This window comes from Ahaetulla prasina, chromosome 7 (genome assembly GCF_028640845.1).
Source record: "Ahaetulla prasina isolate Xishuangbanna chromosome 7, ASM2864084v1, whole genome shotgun sequence".
NCBI lineage: Eukaryota > Metazoa > Chordata > Lepidosauria > Squamata > Colubridae > Ahaetulla > Ahaetulla prasina.
In genome coordinates, this window is record NC_080545.1 from 46,235,478 (window position 1) to 46,260,386 (window position 24,909).

General features: G+C 38.0%; 1 protein-coding gene across 7 annotated transcripts in view; it reads left to right on the top strand.

Annotated features, from left to right (window-relative positions):
• The first annotated feature begins 10,387 nt into the window (after positions 1-10,387).
• The window catches only part of USP15 (ubiquitin specific peptidase 15), a 71,044-nt gene continuing 56,522 nt past the window's right edge, over positions 10,388-24,909 (top strand). The window contains exons 1-7 of one of the 7 annotated variants that reach the window (XR_009156128.1): positions 10,389-12,190; positions 16,417-16,544; positions 17,157-17,287; positions 19,563-19,689; positions 21,206-21,351; positions 22,216-22,277; positions 23,250-23,364. Coding sequence is in view for 4 of the 7 variants with exons in the window: in XM_058191169.1 (XP_058047152.1) it covers positions 11,910-12,190; positions 16,417-16,544; positions 17,157-17,287; positions 19,563-19,689; positions 21,206-21,351; positions 22,216-22,277 (875 nt within the window). In the remaining 3 variants the exon portion in view is untranslated. Of the gene's footprint in view, positions 12,191-16,416; positions 16,545-17,156; positions 17,288-19,123; positions 19,187-19,562; positions 19,690-21,205; positions 21,352-22,215; positions 22,278-23,249; positions 23,365-24,909 lie in introns of those variants that run through there. The other 6 variants (XR_009156127.1, XR_009156126.1, XM_058191169.1 and 3 more) reach the window with 6 other exon arrangements.

Genomic DNA, 24,909 nt, shown 5'->3' on the forward strand with positions numbered 1-24,909 from the left:
TTGAGTTTATAGCATGAATGAACTTTCATTTGCTGGTCTCATTTAATGCAGATGACTCTACAGAATTTAGGTGCCACTGAGCCATCACTGTTTTTGTATTCAGGTCCATCTCTGGAGACTGGTTATTTCTTCAGGGAAGAAGGTGCATGAATTGTAGTTTTTAATGATGTTACGAACTTTAGATAGATCTGATTCATTGGTAATATCTAATCCAAATAATATAGCGTTCTTATGCACGCCCCTTACAGATCTCTTAGGAATGGAGTGAGGTCAACAGTCTTAGGTTAAAGTTTTGGGCCTTTTGGGAGGAGACTACAGAGTCTGGTAATGCATTCCAGGCATTAACAACTCTGTTACTGAAGTCATATTTTCTGCAATCGAGTTTGGAGCGGTTCACTTTAAGTTTGTATCTATTTTGTGCTCGTGTATTTTTGTGATTGAAGCTGAAGTAGTCATTGACAGGTAGGTATAGAGATCTGAAGTAGAAAATGGAGTGTAAACTAGCACCTGACAGAATCTATTTCCACTTCCTACCACTATAGTTTCTCTAAGTGGAGCCTGAATCTCCGGTTTCAGCTGAGAGTGAGTATTCCTAGAATCACTTGCTGGTTGGTTACTTTGTTCTTTACGCTCCCACCCACCCTTCCGAGATTTCCTCACTGTCTGGGGCATCCCGTTCCAGGTCTAAGCAGGGAGTGACAGGTCGGTCTCAGAGTCCTCCAGTACAACCGGAGGAGTACTGGGTTTCTTTAACTTAGGATCCTGCACTACGCATACAAAGGTACACAACTGCAATTTTGTAAAAGAGATGGCCTATTTGCCAATTTCACAAATTTCTACATGCTGTTTCTGCTCCAAGAGGACAGTTCTCATCTCTTCAATTAATTGGAGATTGATTAATCCTTGGGGTGGCCAGAAATCTCCTGGCTTATCTAATTTTATGTATGGCCATATTGATACACCATAGTGAGAAAAGGCTGCCTTAGTCCTTATATCTAACCATCTATCTGAAATGGTATACGGTCTCCCACTTGAACAGGTGGTTGGACTAGAAGACCTCCAAGGTCCCTTCCAGCTCTATTCTGATTGATTTTTAAAAGCTGTTAAAAACCTTATTTATTACATAGGCAAGGACAATGCATATTCATGGTGAAAGGAACTTTGTTGTAAAGATATCAAAGAAGCCAACCTTCCTCAAGCAGGAGATCAAATAACTTAAATGTTTGCATTAAATATTTGGAGATGGCTTAGATTTCTAAGTATATTAGAAACATTATAGTACACAGTATAGTTTTTATCTGTTCTTAATTGTTATATTTTTATCTGTTGGTTTTACATTAGGTATTTTATCTGATTGTTATGCACCACTTAGATATGGCAAGATGGGTGGCTATATAAATTTTATTAATAAATAATAAATACTATGCCATATAAAGATTTACAAACCAATTTATGACTTTGCATGATATTCTTCCCAAATTCCTGTCAATATGCATATTACTTCAAATCCTCTAATCCATCTTGTCTTGGATAAATTGCCCTGATCATAATGGCTGTAAACAATCCACATTATAATAGCTTAAATTTTAAAATCTTCTGGCAATGAACTAATCCTGAGAGCAATCTACTCTAAGACATACCCTGTTTGGAACAGCTGCCTTGGGATCATTTGTTATTAAGATGGGATCAAAAGACATCAGCAAGGTCACACCAGTTAAACTAAGCTTCGGTTTATTTTATTTTTTTATGTTATCAGTCCTTGCCATTTTACTACCTTTGATCATGTTCCCCTCTGAAGTAACGAACAGTTGTTGTGGACTCAAAGACTCTTCCACTGTATCTATATTTTATGAGTCAACCTCCCTTTGTTTTCCCTATAACACATTTAATCTGTCCTGTGTGAAATTAATGTTGTCTGATAACTGAGACTTGAGATTCATATCTCATGAGATAAGAATACAGGTAGTCTTCAACTTACAAACATTTATTTAGAAACAATTTAAAGTTACAACGGCATTGAGAAGAATTAATAACCAGTTCTTGCACTTACAACTTTCACAGCATCCACAACCACCGGGTCATAATTTGGGTGCTTGGCAATTGGCAAGTGTTTACAATAGTTGCAGCACTCCAGGTCACATAATTGCCATTTGTGACCTTCCCAGCTGACTTCCAAAAGCAAAATCAATGGGAGAAGCTGAATTTGCTTAATGACTGCATGATTCACATAACAACCATGGCAAAAAAGTTTGTAAAATCAGGCACAACTTTAACAATGCCTTTCTTAGCAATGAAAATTCTGCTTCTAATTGTGGTCATAAGTCAAAGAGGATGATGTATGGATTTTGATAGAATTATTCTGCAGGAAATTGTTAAAAAGTAATAATTTTAAAAAGACATTGTCAGGCCTGGAAGCCATCTTTGCATTGGATCTTCAGGCTTGCCACTTTTAGTGCTGTGGAAACTGGGATGGGGGATTGTATGGAGCTGAGGAGATATATAGTCATAACAACATTCCTTTCTCTGAGAGTCAAGGACATCTTGCTCTGCACCTGGAGTGGTGTGATTGGGAGGCATCTCCAGTTGGGACGGTGCTTTGATTGGGCCATGTGATGGACATGTGGATGGTGGGCAGAAACATGGGCTTTTCTATGGGTGGGGAAAACCTGGAAGCTTTCAGATTTGGGTATTCCCAGATGTGCCAATATGACATCTCTAATAAAATGGAACTCTGAGGAACTTCTAGCCTCGGATTCTTCTTTTGTTGGGGGTGTTACTTGGAACCCTGACACATTTGGAAAAAGAAATGATAGATTTACAGTAAATATCCATAACACCAATTCCAAGAGTCATAGAACAAAGGCAATATTTTTTGAACCTAGAACCCATCTAATTATTTTTAGAACTTATGACTAGCACATACACGCAATAAAAATGGAGCAGGAAATGAGGCACCTTTTCTTGTTGCTATGATCCTATCACAAAACAATCATTATAGAATGTAAGCTACTCAATTTTTATTTTTGTATCAATAGAGATAAATATTCAGTCCGTTGTGCTGAACTGACGCTGCCTCCAACTGGCTAAGCAATGCTATTTCCATTAGATAGTCAACTTTGTCTATATTGTCATACTTTACTTATTTATCACTCATCAGTAACAGGGTGTATTTTTATAAGTCTGGGGACAGATAGTTATAACTGGAAGCTGAGCCTAAACATTTTGGGTTTGTTTTATATTATCACAGCATAATTTAGACATTCTAGATTCATGCTGGCAGAAATCTAATGTAAAAGCCAAAAATGACTTTCATTTTCTCCCAGGCCTGGCAACTTAACAAGCCTTGCCTTCTTTTTTTATCCATTCCAGAGTCCGGGGTCAGGATGAAAATATTTTCTCAAGAGTTAAAGATAAAAAATCTGGCAAATGCAATGGGACTTACTTTTGAATAGCTGTAGTTCTTCATTTCTATTTTAGTTCTTCTATTTATTTATTTTATTTAATCACATTTTTATATCGCCCTATCTCCCGAGGGACTCAGGGCGGTTTACAGTCTGATAAAAAACACAAATATAAATACAAGATAAAACACCAATTAAAAAACTTATTCAATAAGGCCGAATATTAAAACTACAATAAAAATAATAAAACCCCGTTAAAACCAAATTTAAAATTTAAAATTCTAGTCCAGTCCTGCACAGATAAATAGATGTGTCTTAAGCTCGTGGCGAAAGGTTCGAAGGTCAGGAAGTTGGCGGAATCCTGGGGGAAGTTCGTTCCAGAGGGTGGGAGCCCCCACAGAAAAGGCCCTTCCCCTGGGTGTCGCCAGTCGGCACTGCCTGGCTGACGGCACCTTAAGGAGTCCCTCCCTGTGAGAGCGCACGGATCGGTGGGAGGCAATCGGTGGCAGCAGACGGTCCCGTAGGTAACCCGGCCCTATGCCATGGAGCGCTTTGAAGACAGTTACCAGAACCTTGAAGCGCACCCGAAAGGCCACAGGTAGCCAGTGCAGTCTGCGCAGGAGAGGTGTCACATGGGAGCCACGAGGGGCTCCCTCTATCACCCGCATTCTGGACTAACTGGAGCCTCCGGGTACTCTTCAGGGGGAGCCCCATGTAGAGAGCATTGCAGTAATCCAGACGAGATGTCATGAGGGCATGAGTGACCGTGCATAGGGCATCCCGGTCTAGGAAGGGGCGCAACTGGCGAACCAGGTGAACCTGGTAAAAAGCTCTCCTGGAGACTGCCGTCAAATGGTCTTCGAAAGACAGGTCCATCCAGGAGAACGCCCAAGTTGCGCACCCTTTCCATTGGGGCCAATGACTCGCCTCCAACAGTCAGCCGCGGCTGCAGCTGACTGTACCGGGGTGCCGGCATCCACAGCCACTCTGTCTTGGAGAGATTGAGCTTGAGCCTGTTTCTCCCCATCCAGACCCGTACGGCCTCCAGACACCGGGACAGCACTTCGATAGCTTCGTTGGGGTGGCCCGGTGTGGAGAAGTACAGCTGAGTATCATCAGCGTACAGTTGGTACCTCACACCGAAACCACTGATGATCTCACCCAGCGGCTTCATATAGATGTTGAACAGGAGGGGCGAGAGAATCGACCCCTGCGGCACCCCACAAGTGAGGCGCCTCGGGGTCGACCTCTGCCCTCCCGTCAACACCGTCTGCAACCGATCGGAGAGATAGGAGGAGAACCACCAATAAACGGTGCCTCCCACTCCCAATCCCTCCAACCGGTGCAGCAAGATACCATGGTCGATGGTATCAAAAGCCGCTGAGAGGTCTAATAGGACCAAGGCAGAGGAATAACCCCTATCCCTGGCCCTCTAGAGATCAATATACCTTCTATATATGTTACAGGAAGTCCTTGACTTATGACCAGTCACTTAGCAACCATTCAGCAACCATTCAGTTATAACAGACCTCCCCAGGGCTACTTATGACCTAAAGTTGAAGTTGTGACAGCCACTGCCCCATGATCACAATTTGGGTGCCCACCAATGCACCACCATTTGCAGTATCCCATGATAACATGATCGCAATTTATGATGGGTTGTTTTGTTTTCTTGCCAGAAATGACTGTTTACTCCCAATTTCCATTGCAATCAATGGATCTGCTTAAGAATGATGCAGTTTGCTTAAAAACAGCAGTGTTATTTTATGACATTTGCTTAATGACCATAGACAAAAAATAGTCAAAAAATCAGGTGCAATCACATGGCGATCACCTTAACAACTGACACAATTTACAACCATAATTTCATAAATTCAGGCTCAATTATGGTTTTAAGTTGACAACTGTACTCAGAGTTAAGCCTCCTTACACTGAGAATTACTTCCAAGTGCATTTAGGACTGCAGTTTACATGACTTAGATTGGTGTTTCTTTTTAATTGAATTTTTTTTAATTTATTGGTAAATTATCTGAGATTTTGTTTTTGTCATTCTTTGCAAAATACAGTATAGATTGAATTGATATAAAATGTGGATAAACAGAGGGAAACAGAAGAAATGGTAGAAAGAAAATGCATAAAATACTCTGACATGAAAATACAACAAAATATTTTATTACTTTCTCATGGTCGCTGCTTTTATGTAATAAGTTCCAATATTCTTTTTATTTATGACATTACAGTTGTATGTATACCTTTAAATGCTTCATATTTATTTAATGAACCAGTCTTCTAAGATAATATCAGCTATTCTGAATTATTTTAAAAAAAGAAAATTCTGGAAAGCATTGCTGGTATAGCTATTAATTTAACAACAAAAAGAGAAATACTAGAAATAGATTATTGGGACAAGTTTATGATTTGCTCAAATGAAAAACACAATGGCAGTACATACTGATTTGGAAATGTCGGGTTTCTGGATTCTTAGCTTTGTTATTGTTAAACGTTAATTTTTTCCAGGGGAAGGACTGTCTCATTAAATTATTGAGAACATAGTTACCGTATTTTTCAGAGTATAAGACACTCCGGAGTATAAGATGCACATTAGTTTTGGTGGAGGAAAACAAGAAAAAAAATTCTGTTTCTGCCTACCAGCATCCATTGGTATTCATCTGGCTAGCATCCTTGCAGCAAATAGCAAACAGTCTGGTCAGCTTGAGCACATTATTGCAGCCTGATTCAGCACAAGCAGCTGATTGGTGGGTGGATCAGCCTCCCAGAATACCCCCAATCAGCTTTTTCAGGCTGTTGTGGCCCATCAGCAGCCAGCAGAGCTGGCAGCAGATTCTGACAATGAGGTTGGGGAGGAAAAATGAGCCAGTCCTGGAGTCTGGGGAAAGCTCTGACGAGTGCTCTGTGTCAGAGGCAGAGATGGGACCAGGGCCATATGACAGGTATCAGCTGCCTTCGGAGTCAGACACCAATGAGGCAGACAAACAGCTGGAGCCTGTTCCCACTGTGCACATGCACAGAGTTGCCAGACGAAGGGAACAGCTAAGGAATAAGGGTTGACTTGGGAGTAAGGCAGGGGTGAAATCTAAAAATTTTCCCTACCGGTTATGTGGGTATGGCTTAATTGGTGGGCGTGGCTTGGTGGTCAGATGACTGGGTAGGCGTGGCCAATAACAATAAATAATAAAAATAATAAACAAAGTATAAAAAACAATAAGAGGTACCAAAAACCAACTTTCACACTTTACACACACACAACACAACACAACTGACTCACAATGTAAAAGCAGCTGCACTTCACACTTCACAGTCACAAAAAGCTCAAAAAGCAACTTTCACACTTTACACACAACACAACTGATACACACACACACAAAATGCCACACACAGCTTTCTGAGATTTTGTGTGTTTGTGTAGTTAGAGTGAAACACTACAGAAACACACCAAATCTCAGAAAGCTGCACAAATATTTTATTATTTTATTTTATTTTATTTTATTTTGATATATTGACCATCAATTGTGTTGTAAATGTTGTACCTTGATGAACGTATCTTTTCTTTTATGTACACTGAGAGCATATGCACCAAGACAAATTCCTTGTGTGTCCAATCACACTTGGCAATAAAATTCTATTCTATTCTATTCTATTCTATTCTTATTTTATTTATTTTATTTTATTTTATTTTATTTTATTTATTTTATTTTATTATTTTATTTATTTTATTTTATTTTATTTTATTTTATTTATTTTATTTTATTTTATTTTATTTTATTTATTTTATTTTATTTTATTTTATTTTATTTTATTTTAGAATAGAATAGAATAGAATAGAATAGAATAGAATATTTTTATTTATAGACCGCCCTTCTCCCGAAAGACTCAGGGCGGTGTACAGCCAAGAATAAAATACAGGAAAAACAACAATACAAAACTAAGAACAACCCTTAAAAAAACCTATTTGATATGGCTACTTATAGATAAAATATTACCCTCTAAAATTTACCAAAAAAATATATTTTTTTAAAATTTTATTTTATTTTTATTTTATTTATTTTATTTTATTTTATTTTATTTTATTTTATTTTATTTTATTTTATTTTATTTTATTTTATTTTATTTTATTTTATTATTTTATTTTATTTTATTTTTTTATTTTTTATTTTTTATTATTTTATTTTATTTTATTTTATTTTATTTTATTTTATTTTATTTTATTATTTATTTTATTTTATTTTATTTTTTATTTTTTATTTTTATTGTGGACTTGTCGTGTCCCACTCCTCCGCTGACGGCCAGGTCAGGGAAATCCGAATCAGGCTTGCCTCTGCAGCTCTGCCCAAAGTCCTAGCAAAGTCCTCAGAGCAGGCAGGAGACCAGTAAGTGACTTCAGCAAGATAAGTTCGACTTTGCCTGACTCAGAGACTGCCAGAAAGCAGATCCTTTATATAGGCCATGGGGTGTGGCTCCATGACTCAGCACTCATTAAGGCCTGCCCCTCCCTTCCTTCTGTTGCCTCCGCCTATCCAATCTTCTGATGCGAGGGTCACTCCAATCAGCTGTTGTTGGAAGTAAACTTTCCTCAGGCTCACATGCTGTGGAGGAGGGGGAGGGGTCTAGCTGCTCCGTTTGCCTGGGCATGGAGCCAGGGCTGGGGCCGGGGGATGCTCCCTCCTCTGCAGCCTGCTTGGGCATGGAGCCAGGGCTGGGACCGGGAGGTGCCCCCTCCTCTGCAGCTTGTCTGGGCATGGAGCCAGAACTGGGGCCGGGAGGCATACATTCCTCCGTGTTCGGGAGCAGATAAGCAGACCCCGGCTGCGGTGAGAGCGGACAAGACACAACAGGACTTCAATTCTCAGAGTTCCTCAGCCAGCAAAGCCAGCCAGCATTAGTTGATCACTGAGGAATAGATTAGCTAAGCAATTGATTCTGTCTGGGCTGAAAGTGAAACTGCTTTCGGGCTGGGAAAAAAGTCATGCGTTCATCAGGAATCAGGTAACTGCCTTAGAATCTCTACTCTTACTTGTAGAAAACATGTTTTCTACAAGTAAGAGTACAAGTAAGGTTCTGCTGATGAGGAACTCAGGTGAGATCGCCAGAGGAGACTTTAATTTTTTTTTTTAAGTTTAAAGGCTCTGCCGATCTCAGCTGAGATAGGCTTTTTTTTTACTTTTTAAAGGCATGTTTCTGCTGAAGACAAATCGGCTTTTAAAAGTAAAAAAAAAAACTTCTGCTGATGGTGCGGCTCAGCAGAGGGGGAGGGGGAGGGGCCAGGGATTTTTGCTACCGGTCCTCCGAACCAGCAGCCGCCATCGTTACTGATAGCGTGAGCCGGTCCGAACTGGGAGCATTTCACCCCTGGAGTAAGGCCACAGATGGACGATGAAGGGCCATTCCCATAGGGAATAAAAGAGGAGCGAAAGGGGAGGGGTGTTTGCAGAAAACAATTAGTTCATTCCTGCATTCTGGCCAAGTATTGTGTCTGAAAGATATCGGCCTGGTCACTCTCCAAGCTTGATAAAGGTAGGTAATTGTGAACTATCTTGAAAGACTGTGGGAGACGAAAGACCTTCTGGAGAGGAATTCACTGTAAATTAAATAAAAGGGGTTTATCGGGATAAGGACTCGACTTTGTGCTGCTAGGGAAGCCTAAGTCAGAACCCAGGCTGTAGGGATTGCCACAGACCATCGCCACCTCCATGCCTCACCTTTTTGACCTCTGTGCCTCGTGTTTTTGGCCTCCTAACGCTCCATTTTAGACCCATTCATGGCTGCGGGGATCGCCACGGCACATTGCTGTCAATAGCCGCCTCCACATGTCACATTTTCTGCCTCCATGCGTCGCATTTTTGGCCTCCACACACCCCGTTTTTGGCCTCTGCATGTCACATTTTCATGTGGTTCCAGGCGGCGGGGATCGGCAGGTGGTAGGGGTCTCTTTCAATAGCCCTCGAATTCACAGCAACTGATCCTGCAGCAGCCTCAACCTTCTTCAGGATTGTTCAGGACAGGACAACTTGCTGCCTAAGTTCTCCAAACATTTGTTTCTTGAAATGTGAATGAAATTTAGTAACATCTGATCTGATTTACCTTTGAATCATAATATTTTAAAAGGAAAACTTCAGAGTCTATCTCCTTGTCCTGTTTTGTTTATCTTATAGAACAGTGATGGCGAACCTTTTAGGGACCAAGTGCCCAAACTGCAACCCAAAACCCACTTATTTATCACAAAGTGCCAATATGTCAATTTAACCTGAATAATAAGGTTTTACTACCAGTGTTGGGATTCAAATAATTTAACAACTGGTTCTTCCTAATGACCAGATGGGTGTGGCTGGGGTGTGTGTCCTATGAGTGAGTGTAGCCAACTCTACATCACTCATGCGGGTGGTGCCTGTATGAGTTAGGCAGGATTAAAGAAGGAATCCAGGGGTCTCCAGTGTGAGGGGGGCAGGAAGAAAGAAAGATTAACCTGTGTGTGTGTGTGAGAGAGAGAGAGAGAGAGAGAGCGCAAGACAGAGAGCACTCCACCACGAGCCCTGATATAGTTCTCCGAGATTGGATCGGATCTCCCTCCCTCCCTGCTTTAGCAGGCTTAGAAAGTCTGCCGGAGAGAGAGAGAAGGGGGAGACATTCCTGTGTGCTCTCATTTCTGTGTGGCACTCTTCCCTCAATGCTAGCGGCCGCCATTGCTCCCTTCTCCTTCTCCGTTCCCGCTGCTGGGGGAACCTGTGTGAAGAAGGGGGCTAGCAGAGAGGGGAGTGTGTGTGGTTGCTGCTTCTGGGATGAGGGGACCCAGGAAGCATCCAGGTCTGGCTCACCCAGCTTCTCTTCGTCTCCCAGCCAGCTTTCCCAGTCTAGCTTGATGTAGGCTTCCTCCCCAGACCCCTATCCGTTCCCCACACCCAGACAAAGCTAGACAAAAAGCCAGCCCTCACCAGTGCCCAGCTTCACTGACAGCAGGCTTGGAAAGGGCAATGTGAGCTATGCTGCCGCCTGTGTCAAGCTAGACTGGGGAGGGAGAGAGCATGAGTGAGCCTTTATCCAAAGCCCTGTGCCCCAGGAGGCTGAAGTTGGAATTTCTGTCCCCCTCTGACCCGTGCATACCATAGCAACGGGACTGTTTCTCTCCACCCCCTTTTCCTGTTTTATCTGCTGGATCGGCGTAGGGGGACAAACCTAGTTTTGCAGCTAGGAATCTCAAAGCCAAGAATGAACGTTTGTGTTGTAGCCAGCCCAGGTGCTAGGTCGGCCCCCTGAAAACTCTGTCTCTCAAGGAGCCTGGCCGAACCTTTACGCATCACTCACTGAGGCGGAGGGTAGGGTGGAGCTAATAGGTGTCCAAGTTAAGTGCCTGAAGAAGCCCAGCTGGCCGGTGGGGAGATGGGGCATCCCAACATAGCAGCTCTGCAGGAAAAGAAACTGCTTTTTTTTGCTGAGCTAACGCAGGGTCACATCATGGCTCTCCGTCCTAATGGGCTTCAGGAGGAGGACAGGATCCCGTCTTCCCCATTGTGAAGCGAGGGAATGAAAAAGTTTATTCAATCAATTCCAACTTTGGGAGATCTTTTTCTTTCATGAGAAGTTGGAATTGATTGAGTGAAACACGGTGGAGAAACGTGATTGGAGCTGGGCTGGGGCGACTGTGCAGGTGCCCATAGAGAGTCTCTGCATGCCATGTCTGGCACGCATGCCATAGGTTCGCCATCACAGGCCTACAACATTCACTGGGTTTTACTGGGTACTCTTATTGTGTGTATTTGAAGATTACATTCTTACTAAAGAAAATAAATAGCATGTCTATCAAGTACTCATTTATATAAATTACTGGTCAAGGAATAATTTCTCACACGTTAAAAGAAGCATTCAAATCTATTACAGCTTCACAAAAAATTGGTTTAGAAAAAGTCTATATAAATTACCAAGGTTGTTACGTTCTGACCTTACAGATTTCGCGTATCTTGACGTAATTCATCAAAACCAATAGTCCCCTGTATATTTACCGTCCGCAACCCAAATTTTACAATCCAACTCATTAATAATCAGTGGCTTTGAAGATGCCTTCAATTAAGGTGAATCCCTGGAGCCATAGTTTCAACAAACTGTCAAGGCGCCAGAACTGAGAAAGCTGCTTCTTGCAAATTGAGTAAAGTAAGGCTTATCGCACTATAAACAGATTAAAAGAACCTGCCAATACTCTATAACCCGCCTTGGCGGTTTGAACAGCCTGGCGTTGCAGAAATCCTGCACCCCGCTAAATGCAGACATAGGTAAAAGCAAACCATCAGCACCACATTTAGCCGGAGGTGTCTTGCCCGGCCCACCTTTTAGGTTCTTTCCATTTCCACCTGTGCTTTTTATTAGTCCCAACACCGCATGCGTAGTCTCATTGGAGCCGTATAGTCCTCCCAGCAGCCTGGGGATGCTCTCAGGCCGAGCCGCCGCTCTTCTCGTTTCGAATTCTCACGCGCTCTCTTCGCCTCCTTCCCGCTGCCAACCATGGGTTTGCCGAAGTGGGAGGGGGTCGTGGAGGGCGTTTCCCCGGTCGCCGCGCGGCGTCACTCCCAGCATGCAGCGCGGGCCGCCCCTGCCACTGCCGCCGCTCCTGTTCCTGCAGCCGCCGCCGCCGCCTCTCCGCCTGCTGCCGTCACTTTCGCAGCTGTTGCCGCCGCCGCTCCGGGGCTGGAAGACATGGCGGAGGGAGGCGCGGCGGATCTGGAGACCCAGCGCTCGGATATCGCGGCGCTGCTCAAGACGGCTCTCCGCAAGGGCGACACCTGGTGAGGAAAAAGGAAGGGATGGCGAACTGGGGGGGGGAGATGTTTGAGGGCCCCTTTCGGTGACAGGTGCGGGCGGTGCCTGCCTGAGCGCCTTTTGGCGAGGGAGTGGGCAGCCCTCCTCTGCCTTTCTTGCCCCTTGCTCGTTCACGGGAGACGCCTTCCTATCCCAGGAGCAGATTTTCGGGCACCCTTTTCCCCCCCTCCGGCGCCTATGACGGGCTTTGCTTCAGCGCCCTGCCGGCACGGCGCTAACTTCTCACCTGCGGGGAGGCAAAGGTGGCCGCTGCCGCCAGGTGTTTTCTCCCATTGTTCCAAATGGTCGCTAGCAACCCGTCCTAGGTGGAGGAACGACGCGAGTGAGTATTTCGGGCAAGCTTTCTCATTCCCAGAGCAGCTTCCCAAGAAGCTTCCATGGTAAGGCCTGTGTCTCTGGTCGGATTGTCGATGGGAGGGCTGCGGGCACTTCTTGGGTTTATATCTCACCCGGTTCTTTGCACAACACTCGGCTCTTCCTCCCCTGCCACTCCCTTCCGAATTCTGCTAACTTCATGGTCATAACAGTGACTGCAGAAAGGAAGGGAGTAAAACAGCAATGGAGGGTCAGATGAAGGTTTATAAAATTAGGAAAGATGCTGAGAAAGTGGAGAAAGAGTCATTTTTTCCTCCCCAAATTTTACCACCTAAAATAATATCATAATCCAAAATGCTAGGAGATCTGGGGCAATCTAGAAAAGAAGCTTTAATGTATTTTTGTTAAAAGAATTCATTGCTGCAGAGTTTGATTATGTCAATTAATTTAGCCTCTAAAAGGAAATTACTGTATAATCTATAATATCTATGCTGGCTCCAAAATCAGAAATGTCTTTTAATATTAAGAGCAGTTTAGGGACTGAGAAGAAAAGGGCTGTTCAATCTCATACCCTGATTTATATTTTAGATACATAAATATCATTTTTTATTAAAGACTTGAAATTTGGATTTTATAACCTTCTGTATTAATATGCTAAACCTTAACTGATTAATATTTCAGTATTTATGGATTAAGGTACAGCTTACATTACCATAAATATTTTCCTCAGAGATGGGAGGAAAACAGTAGATTGTGCACACTCTGTCCTAATCTTCCATTCATTGTCTTCTGTACCAAGAATGGAAAAAGTACAAACGAGACTCACCAATATCCCTTTTGCAGCTCCAAGTGCACTCTTTTTTGAAAGGCTGGGCCCATAAATGTGTACATTTTGGGTTTGCAGAGATATTAAACTTGTAAAATGAGCATATTGAGTCTTTGTGAAATACATATTTTACTTCTTAACCTTCCTGAAGCCTTTTCCCAAAATGGGCTATGTATGCCCTAGCCACTTTTAGAGTACAGCCCTCTCTATCCACAGAAACCTCCTGCAATCCTTAAATCAGCAGAAGTTGTATAGTCCTGCACCATAAAATTATTGATTTTGCAGTATTCATTGAGGCCAAGTTGGCTTGGAATTCACTTAATGAGTATACATATTGTGGCAATAGGAAGTACACCCAGTAGAGAAATAGCAATAAGTAAAAATGCCAGTTTACCTTCCATTGCCATTGATTTTGGGTGGTGAATCACATGCAGATGAACAGATCCATCAGGTACATGAATCAGCTTAAGTTTTTGAAAGTTATTTTTGTGTTACAATCTAATCATATACACTTGGAAATATGTTCTATGAATTTCACCCTTCAGTATCAGATTTTGAAATTAGAGCATTATTTTTAAATGTTAATTTGCACAATTTTAACAGTATTTAATTTCAAGTATATATTTTCACCAATGCAAACAATTGTTAAACAATTTGACTTTCTGTTCTTACATGTTGAATTCAAAAGTGCACCGCTCATATATAAAATTGCTGATAGGAAAAGAAACAAGCTTAAATTGTGATCATATACTAAGACTGTAAATCACAATTTAGTTCAACTTTTATAAATTTGAGTTTTGGGCAGAGATAACTGCACAGATTCTAGCTGAGGAAGAATAATACAGCATTCTTTCTTTAATGGAGAAAAAATGAATAGCTGAATAGTTATATGTATTTCTATTAGTTAAAATTCTTCCAAAAGTTTAGAATGGTATACATCAGTATTTGGTTTTATTTCCTGATAGCCATATTTAGCATAGGAGATTATTTACTACATACACATTCAGTACCCTGCAATATTTTTGTTGTGGTTCATTTTGTATGTGTACTTTAGTTCATTTTGTATGTGTACAAAGTACAAATATGTACTTTGAAATATACTTTAAACAATTTTATCTTGTTTCCAGCAGTATACAATATATTGTATCCCATACTCTGGTTTCTCTTCAGATCGTATAAAGCTTTTGCCCTTTTATAATATATTGTATCCCCTACTTACTGAAATCATCCCCATGGTTAAAGCAGTTCATAATTATAACTACATTTACTTGGTATTAAAGACTCAAAGATTCACAAACTTTAGTTAGGTTTTTCTATATACATATTGTTTCTATGTCAAGTTTGGATCTCTCTGGAGGATTTTTTTTAAAAAAACTTCAGCTTTTGTGCTTTTCATTTATATGATGAGATTTGGAAATTGATGTTTTGGAGCTGAACCTTAATTGCCAATATTTAGAATTACCATAATATTAGCAATTGTGATCATTAGGATAATAATAAGAGAAATAATATGATCTTGCCTTACTAGTTTTCAATATTTTCTCTCATTCCAGCTATGATATTATAATTTTATAAAGTTAAATTCTATTATTGTTTCACATGCTAACAAGTTTGGCATGTAATTTTCTTTCATTATAAATAAAAAGTGTGTTGCTTGTAATATCTCTTAGACAGTTTACCTGTAATACATTTCAATTTGTATCTTAAATATATCTTCTAAATGCTTTATTTCTTAAAACTGTTTAATCATAACCCTAATCCTTAATTTAAAGGTAATTTATTTCATTAATCTAAATTCCAGCCTTAAATTATAGCGGAATGCTTATTAAGCTTGAATCAAAATAGCAAAGGTTTAAAAGCAGAATAAATCCACCTCAGTATTTCTAAATAATCTGCTATTAAAGTGATGATACTGTAGCTAATTGGAGAGCCAGAAATAATCATGGCAGGCTTTGAGAAAAAATATTTGGAAAATTGGAATGTGTTGTGCTTCAGATTCAGAGTCAAAAGGTCAATGGGAATGGTTGTGCACAACATATCTGTTGGTACTTCCTTTAAAAAGTTGCATTTTTTTCTCCCACAGAAAAATATTTGTTTGTGTTAAGAGTGATTGACAGTGTGCTATTCCACTTTCCATATGATCTCGTTGCATCCTCTTGGTGCTCCTTAAAGTGCATGTTTTCCAGTGATCCACAGCTACAATGTGAAAGAAAAAAAGCAGTTTCTTTAAGGAGGCAAGAGTTGTATGCCATAACTCATGCCACAACTCCAACTAGTTGTCTTAGCAGGTCTTACTGGGCTTCTTCTTTCCTTTTCTGCTTGACTTGAAATTTTTGTTTGAATGCCAAAGAACTGCAATAAACAGATATTTCAAATCCCCTCTTCCATAGCATAGCATAAAGGAAAAGTAAATGTGAATATCAGTAGCTGATCCATATACTCACAAACACTTTGATAAACAAGTTTAAGAACAGAGTGATATGTTCTATATGGAAACTCAGTATAAATAACAGAAGAATAATAAGTAGTTAGCTTCTGAAAACCAGAAAAGGATAGAACCATTTCATCCAATTCCCAATTGTATTAGTAACCAATATAATGCAAGCAAAAAAATTGTATAACTTTGGCATGGCAAATGATAATAATGAGGATAACCTGTTTAGTTTGATTTCAAATATATCCAGAGAACCTAGATTTGCACAGTAGACAAACATTTGAGCAACTTGTCTAGGAAATGCAAACATCTGGATTTGTTTAGCTGCTACCTGTGGCAGGCACTTAGTAGAAGTGACGCAATAGCATGTAGCAGTATTTTCTTTTAAATTTCTACAGAATGTGGATTTGCTTAAGATCCTGCTTGGATATAAAACTGTATGTCTAAATAGATTTCTATAAATATAGCACCAGAATTATTTATTAAAAATATGCAAAGTTTTGATAGTAGAATCAGATGTCCTGATATATAATGAAATCTATGTTTGGGAAACTATGTGAGCAATCATGTAGGTCTGTGAAATTGCTTCATAATATATATACCGTGTTCTTTTGAAGGTATTTAGTGGATAGTCGTTGGTTCAAACAGTGGAAAAAATATGTTGGATTTGACAGCTGGGACAAGTATCAAATGGGAGATCAGAATGTTTATCCTGGTCCTATTGATAATTCTGGACTTCTCAAAGGTAATTTACTTGTGTTTGCTATTTTAAAAAATTCTGAGGTGTCACAGTATATTAATAAGATAATTTATTGTTGCAATTTTCTTAGTGACTCCACAGCCAGGGTCCTAATTCATGGAATTCAAATATTTGATGAAAATCTACAAGAGAATATTAAATTGCAATTATCTAATATTTCTAGAATTTTCAAAATAATTCAGAATTTTCACAAAGCAACTTTCTGCTGCGAAAGAGGGAACAATACAAATTATTTTGTATTGAAAAAGCACAATAAACTTTAAACTTTCTGAAATTTGTTTAAAATTTAAAAGTATCGTTAAAGTAAATTAAAAGTTTAAAATAGATTTAAAAGTACAGTAATGATTAAATTGAGGTATCAGTAACTTGAATAGATAGTTATCCTTTGTGTACCAAATATTGTGGATTAGTAGAATAGTATATTTCTAAGAATCTGTTATAAAAAATCTTTTGGGGGACAGTGTAATTCAGAAATTGGCTTACTTCCATCATAGACTAAGTTATATTCATTTTTTAAAGATTCTCAATTGTATTCTCAGTGTTTTAGCACATGTTCCATATTAGCTATAAATAAACATGAATACTTTTTCCACATAGATGGGGATTGTCAATCTCTTAAAGAGCATCTTATTGATGAGCTGGACTACATTCTTTTACCAACTGAAGGATGGAACAAACTAGTTAGCTGGTATACTCTTCTGGAAGGTCAAGAACCTATTGCACGCAAGGTACCTCCTATAGTAAAACACTGAAATGTTAAAAACAGTATTTGGAAGTTCTTTGTTTATAACAACTCCCCACCCTCCTAAAAAAAATATGGTTTTTTTTTCCCCAAGCCACATTGAACTTTATGTGAGTTAACTAGTTCTGGTACTAACATTTAAATTTGTTCACTATTCACAAAACTCTTGTTTGTTAGTATCAGAACATAAAACTATGCAGCAAGTATTTCTTATATTGAAGTATCAGTTATCTCAAATCCTAGCCTCATTCTCATTTGTTTCTCCTTGAGTAATCCTAAAATATTTCTATTACCTGTTCTTTGACAATCTTCTACAGATAAAGTCTAAATTTGTTCTTTCCTTGGTACAGCAAAGCACGTTCTAATCTAAATGTATAGGTAATGCATGCTAATTTCATTTAATTTGCACTTTATTGTTTATATACCTGGTCCTTTAAGTCTGCCCTTAACTTTTGCATGCCAGACTCTATGGAGCATCCTGTGTTATTTACATTTGATTTTTGCTTGATATATAAGATATATAAGATATATAGCTGAAGTAGCTATAGCTGATGCATTTTATTAAGATAATTATTTGACTGTACTGTTAGTTGTAACATCTCCCACTTTTGTATATCTCTTCAGTCTTTTCCTTGTAGATATGTATGGGTTTCCCCCCCCCCCCCAGGAAATATTTCTTCAGGTAGCTTCTCTTTGCCAATATCCATACAAATTCACTGCAAGAAGATTGTTAACTTAACCCTAAACAATCCATAGTTGTTTAATAAATATATGTTTTGAAGACTGTATATGCCTAAAATATCAGTATTTCTTTATACTGAACATTTAAATGCTAAAATTAATGTTACAAAGTGTACTTATTTAGCTATGAAAATACTGGTTCTCTTAAGTTATCATTTTTGTCTGTTTGTGAATATTTCTTCTATTGAAATAAATAAGTGTAAGTTCATATGGATATTTAAGTTCTTGATCGAAATATAATAATAAAACTTTAATATAAACTGTGGAAATTTAATTCAATGCTAAAATATAGAAATTATTTGATGATAATTGAAATAATTTAGCTTATTGAGGACAATAATCATTTAATCCTAATATCTTCAATAAAGTGTGATAAAATAAGTTATGTTTTATAATATATAATACATAGATTATGTTTTGTAATGTATTCTATGATGCTAAGTTTTTAAACTGCATAACAGAATGTTATAGGTTATTGTATTTCTGCTAAAGTTAAAGATTTCTGCAGGCCATTTAAGTATTTATGTATTTGTGATACATGATTGTGGTGGCTTCAGATAATTCATAGATATTTTTCACCAAAGCATAATGTCACAATTTTCAGTGGCTGATTTAATATGTTTTGTAATGTAAATTACTTTTTCTGTAACTTCTTATGGCAACTTGTTGGGAATGGAGTAAAAACCTCTAAATGTCTAAATATTCTCATTTTTTTCTTAAAGAAAAGACAATAAAAAACATTAGGAAAATGATATTTGATGCTACAGATTTAATGCTTCTTTGAAACGCTGGCATGCACATGAGTCTATAACTTTAGCAATAAAAAAGAATTTTTATAAAAATACAACCTTAGTGGGAGACCAGTAACCATACATATAAATATTATTTGGTGTTCAAGCTTTATATATTAAATTCAGCTTTCTTTCAAAATCTAAGGACAGTTGTCTATTAATATACCCTTCCCCCCCTAGTGAGAATTCATTGATTCTGTTGCTATAGCATATGATTTCTAGCAGTTATTTGGTACTTCCTTTTTTGCCTTATTTGATGAATCACATACCAAGCTGATGGCTATTTTCAGGACAGTCTACATGGCTGATTTATGCAGTAACAGCATAGAAGATCAGATGGAAATATACAAGAGGTGATTGTGAACATTCTGCTTACCTCAGTTTCCAAGTTTTGTTGGCTATTAGTAATTTATGTTGAAGAATAAAGTTAAGATTGTTTTCCTAAATAAAAATGAAATTAATATATCCAATTTCAAAAATATTGCTGGTATCTAGTTCCAATAAGCTATTTATGTTGCAAGTGTGTTTAGTATTTTTTTAAAAAGTAGGGTGTTTGTTTCATTATAAATCTATGTTTAAAGTGGAAATTAAATTTTGATCTAATCTTCACAACCTTACATGGCTTATAAAGCATCTAATTACAAAATAAAAGTTGAACATCTGAAAATTGTATATTATATATTTAGGAATGTATATATTCCATTCAGTTTTGATCTGCTTATTTTCCAGGTGGTTGAACAGGGTATGTTTGTCAAGCACTGCAAGGTGGAAGTTTATTTGACAGAACTCAAATTATGTGAAAATGGAAATATGAACAATGTAGTGACACGAAGATTTAGTAAAGCCGATACAATAGGTATGACCACTGAAATTTCTTGTAACTATGTAGCTAAATTACTTTTAAAAATAAGTTCTTTGTCATGCATTGCTTCCATAAAATAAATGTTATGGTATATCACTGTATTAACTATTGAATTTGATATATTAAAATTATCCCAAACCATCCCATTTTAATTTTAGAAACTATACTGCAAACACTAATTTTTCCAAAGTATATTATTCTTATTTGACCATAAGTGGAAAAACGTTCTCTAACATAAATGAAAGCATCTTAGCCCATAAAAATTAAATTTTTCATATGAAATGCACAACATAATTTGTTTCAGACATTGGCGGAATTTCTGTATAACACTAAACCAAGTTTAGTAGTTCATGCCCTAGCTTTTTAAATTCTAAATGAAGTCTGGAGCTCAAATAATTTATTTCACTGAAACAAATGACTGATCTTATTACTTAAAAATAATGGCGTAAAACGGTACGGTCAACAATCAAAATCATTTGCCAGCTTCTTTTAAAGTGTCTTTTAAGTTCAAATTCCTTTTTCCTTGTAATGACAATATTGAATTAACAAATTTACTCTAATTTCGTAAGAGTACACTTGAGACACAGGCACTGGCAGTCACAGAGACCTGTTTACATTATTTATCTATATATCTACATTTTTACATTGCCACATTTCCATTGGACTCCCTATCACAGTAATACAGTAGTCAAAATAACCTACATTTTAACATAAAATTAAAAAAACAAGTATCTGCAAATGCCTCCAGAAAATTCCAAATGCCTCCAGAAAAGCTCATTTCCCAAGGTAACTAAAGTCAGGGCTACTGTAATCTGATTTCCAGTGGAGACCATTAGAGAGGATCAGCATTGCTACAACAAAGTAGCACTTTTAGGCCTTGGCCCCTCTCACAACCCAGAAATGGGTAACTTTCAGTTATTTTTCCTGACAAGATCAAATAGATTGGATTAAATCAAGCAGATGAACATGGTTCTAAAAGTATATCTAAGCCACATAGGTAAACATTAGCAGTTTTACATTGCACAGGAAGCCAATAGAGAACACAGTTGTAATTTGTTCCAATTGACAAATGCTAGATAATAAATGGTCTCTAAAGGTAGCTCTACATAAAGTGCTTTGCTGTAATGTGTGTGAGAAGTAGACAGGAATCCCTATGGCAAAGTCCTCATAGGACAACCTCTGTTTTTCAAGCAGCTGGTAGTGCTACCCCATTAAGAGTCACCACTGGAACCACTTGAATCCTCCAATGAACAAATACCAATTATGTCTTGCTAAGATTCAATTTTAACTTTATATTCTCTCATTCAGAATTTTACAGCCTTTAGAAAGTGGCAAGTGTCTGTCTTGGGTTTTGCCTTTGATTGCAATCTTTTTACTGGTAATTTGATATAAGCTTTTACATTATATATATTTTATTGTACATTCCTTTGCTTTACTTTGCTTTATTATTGTATGCCACCTAGAATCAAAGTACTTTAAAATAAATACCAATGTTTTTCTGTACATGTAGATACAATTGAAAAAGAGATAAGGAAAACCTTCAGTATTCCAGATGAAAAAGAGACAAGATTGTGGAACAAATATATGAGTAATACATTTGAACCTTTGAATAAACCAGACAGTACCATACAGGATGCTGGCTTATACCAGGGACAGGTATATATATTTCTGGCACTACGTTTGAAAATATAAATATTATTCACTTTGATTATGTTGACTGATAGTATGCTGCCTTCTAGAATCTCCCGTTTCTTGTTCTCTAGATAAGGCACAGTGCAGTGTATACTAATTGACTCTTGACGGTGAATATGTGACTGAGAGAGATGCTGCAAAGGTCATAATTGTGGGCTTTAGTTGCAAAGTATCTTTTTCATCACCATTGTAACTGAAAGTAACTAAGTTTCTAATTGAGGTCTACCTTTAGTACCAAAAATGATACTTTACCAACATTCTAGAATGATTTAAATAAAGGTTTTGATCTGAATTTAATGGGTAAGGTAAAAATGTTAAGATTCATAATATTGGCATAATTGAAAAATCTATCATTTGTACATACTTCAGCGTACAGGTGAGTATAGATAGTCTTCAACTTACAACAGTTCATTTAATGAATATTCAAAATTACAACAGCATTGAAAAAAGTGACATGACTTTTTCACACTTACGACCATTACAGCATCGCCATGGCCACATGATCAAAATCAGATGCTTGACTATATTTATGACAGTTGCAGTGTCCCAACTGATCGCTTGAACACCTTTTGTGACTTTCTGACAAGCAAAGTCAGTAGGGAAGCCAGATTCATTTAACAACCATGATACTAACTTAACTGCAATTCTTCACTTAAAAACTGTGGGAAGAAAGATCATAAATTGGGGCAAAACTCACTTAAATGCTTCATTTAGCAACATAAATTTTGGGCCCAATTGTCCTAAGTCAAGGAGTACCTGTAAATATAAATTATGCTCCATTATTCTAAACTAAATGAAGTTCATGTTTGTTCCTTTTGTTGCATATAGGTATTAGTGATAGAACAAAAAAATGAAGATGGAACATGGCCTAGAGGTCCTTCAGCTCCAAAGTAAGTGATTTAAAGAAAGTAATGCCTTACACTTAATGGAGTTATGTGCCTTTATCCCAAGCAACATTTTTGTAATTCAAAAAGATAGTGTGTTTTGATGAAATTATTTGGCTTAAAACTGTTGAGAGTGAAAAATGAGTATTCTTCAGGATGGAAATTTAGCTGTGATTATTACTTGTAAGAAATTTGGATTAACTTTTGAAATAGTATTGTATTTTCAAGTGTGTCATCACTATGTTAGTAGTTATATCTGTTGCATTATGATTATTGACTGTCTTTTGACCTGTATTGTGATACTAGGATTGAATAATTTGTTACCCTCCCATTAGCCAAAGCAATAAATTTGACTCTCCATATATCTGTCCTTATGTTGAGGAACTTGCTTACAGTAGAAAATTACAGACATAACTCAACTAGATTAGTTGCATTATTGCGAATAAAAATGTAACCATATGCACAAAGATTTGCAGAATGTAAAATAAAAACCTATGTAAAATAAAGCAGCACCCTTGAGCCCTGAAAAAGGTGATAGTATTATGGAAAGACTCAGTGTGGTTGCTTCCTGATTCTCTGGTGTAAAAGAGAGAAGAGAGGAAAAACACAATCAGACTTGCACAATCCAATTAATATAGCTGCTCAATAAAACTTAAGTCTAGTCATCTTGTATAGTCTGCTTCCTGATTTGGACAACCTCGAAAGGGTAATGGAATACCCCCAAATGTAGTGGTGGGGGAAAGAAATAAGGAAAGAGTTGATACAGTCATGTCAAAACTGACTCTTCCTATTTCAACTTTGAAGAGAATAACCAAATTTTGATTGGCCTAAAAATGTAAGAAATATATATATAAACTCTGGAAAACAGACATTTTGTAACATCTATATTTCCCTGAAGACCATAGCTCTTTACCGATGTGTCCATCTGTCTGTTTTCTGGTTGTGGGTGGCTAAAAGATATTTTGCCTCCACTTCTAGTTTCATTTCTTCATCAAATGGAGCTCACAAGATTTCAAACATCTCAGCTGCTCTATTCTCCTGACTCGCTATAATAAGAAGGGAGGCATTATTTATCTTTTCTTCAGCTAAGCAGGTAAAATCTCCCTTTCTAGCCTTTCTTTTTCTCCTTCCTCTTGACCCTGGGCAAGAAAGGGAAGGGAGTTATTTCAGTTGCTTCAGTCACCCACTGATACTCATCTTTGAGTAATTCTCTTATGTCTTTTGTTACTTCTGCAATTGTTTTCATTCCTTTTTTCAACATATCCTCTCCCCTTTTCCACAGCCTGCTTGCATGGCTATCCAGGCAGACTAAGCTTGTAAAGGTTTTGCAAAGCTTTGGTCAGGGGAGGTGTAGGGAGTAAATAGGAGAACTTTGAAATGGGAGGAGGAGAGCAAAAAGTTTTGTAGTAGATGTTAAGTAGCTGTAGGTGGCCTGAAATGTTTACAGCTAAGTGGAGGCATAAATGAATTTAGTCATAAGTAAAAGGTCAGGTTGATTTTTTTTGCTGGTAGTTTACACAGCAGTGTATTGCTTTAAGGTGGCATTTTTTTCTCTCTGTTTGATCATCAGTCTGTGAATTATGGGTATAGGATTGATGAAGCTTAACATCCTATATATGAAATAGAAACTGGCTATGAATGATGAGCCTCTAATGAAAATCAGCAGATTGTGCAAATTGTAGTTCCAGACAACTTGAATAGATAAGCTGTTTCATGGTTGTAGAGGAAGCCATAGCAGAGACTGAAATGGGCTACCTTAAAGAAGACATCCATTATCACCAGAATGTCATCAGGCCATATTGATAATCTTAGGCATTTATTATAAAGTCTAAGGAAACTGTGTCTCCTAGCTTATGAAGGAAAAGAATGAGATGTAACAGTCTATATAGTTGGTTTATTAGAAATTTAAACATGATGACAAATGTAAGAAAAAAATTCATGCCTTGACATCAACTCTGCATCAACTCTGGCAAAGTCATGGCAAAGGGAATAGATCATTCTATATACTCTAAAAGATTCAGACACTAGGCCAGTTTTTAGCAATTATAAGATGTGTGGACTTCAACTCAGAATTCCAGTTGAAGTCCACATACCTTAAAAGTTCTCAAGGTTGAGAAACACTGCATTAGATTGCCAAGTAAAACATTTTCAGGAAATTGCCAAGTAAAACATTTTCAGGAAAAATGGGACACAGACCTGGAAGTAGTGGGGCAATCCTCTCTTTTCCCAATAAAAGAGTGCTAAGCAGGCAAAATTCTATCTTAGAGTAGTTATGTAAGCCCGCACATGTATCCTTCCTTGTAGAATAATGGATTTTATCAGTAAGGAAGGCACCTGCTATTTTAATTCCTGATATTACTTGCTTTCTATTTATTTAGAATTTTTTTCCAAAATGCTTAACTTAATGATTAACTATTAGGTGGCACAGTGGTTAGAATGCAGTATTTCAGGCTAGCTCACTGTTCACTCTCAGGAGTTCAGTTCTCACCAGCTCAAGGTTGACTTGGCCTTCCACCCTTCCTTCCGAGGTCTGTAAAATGAGAACCCTGATTGTTGGGGGCAATATGCTGACTCTGTAAACCTTTTAGAGAGAACTGTAAAGCATTATAAAGTGGTATAAAAGTCTTAAGTGCTATTG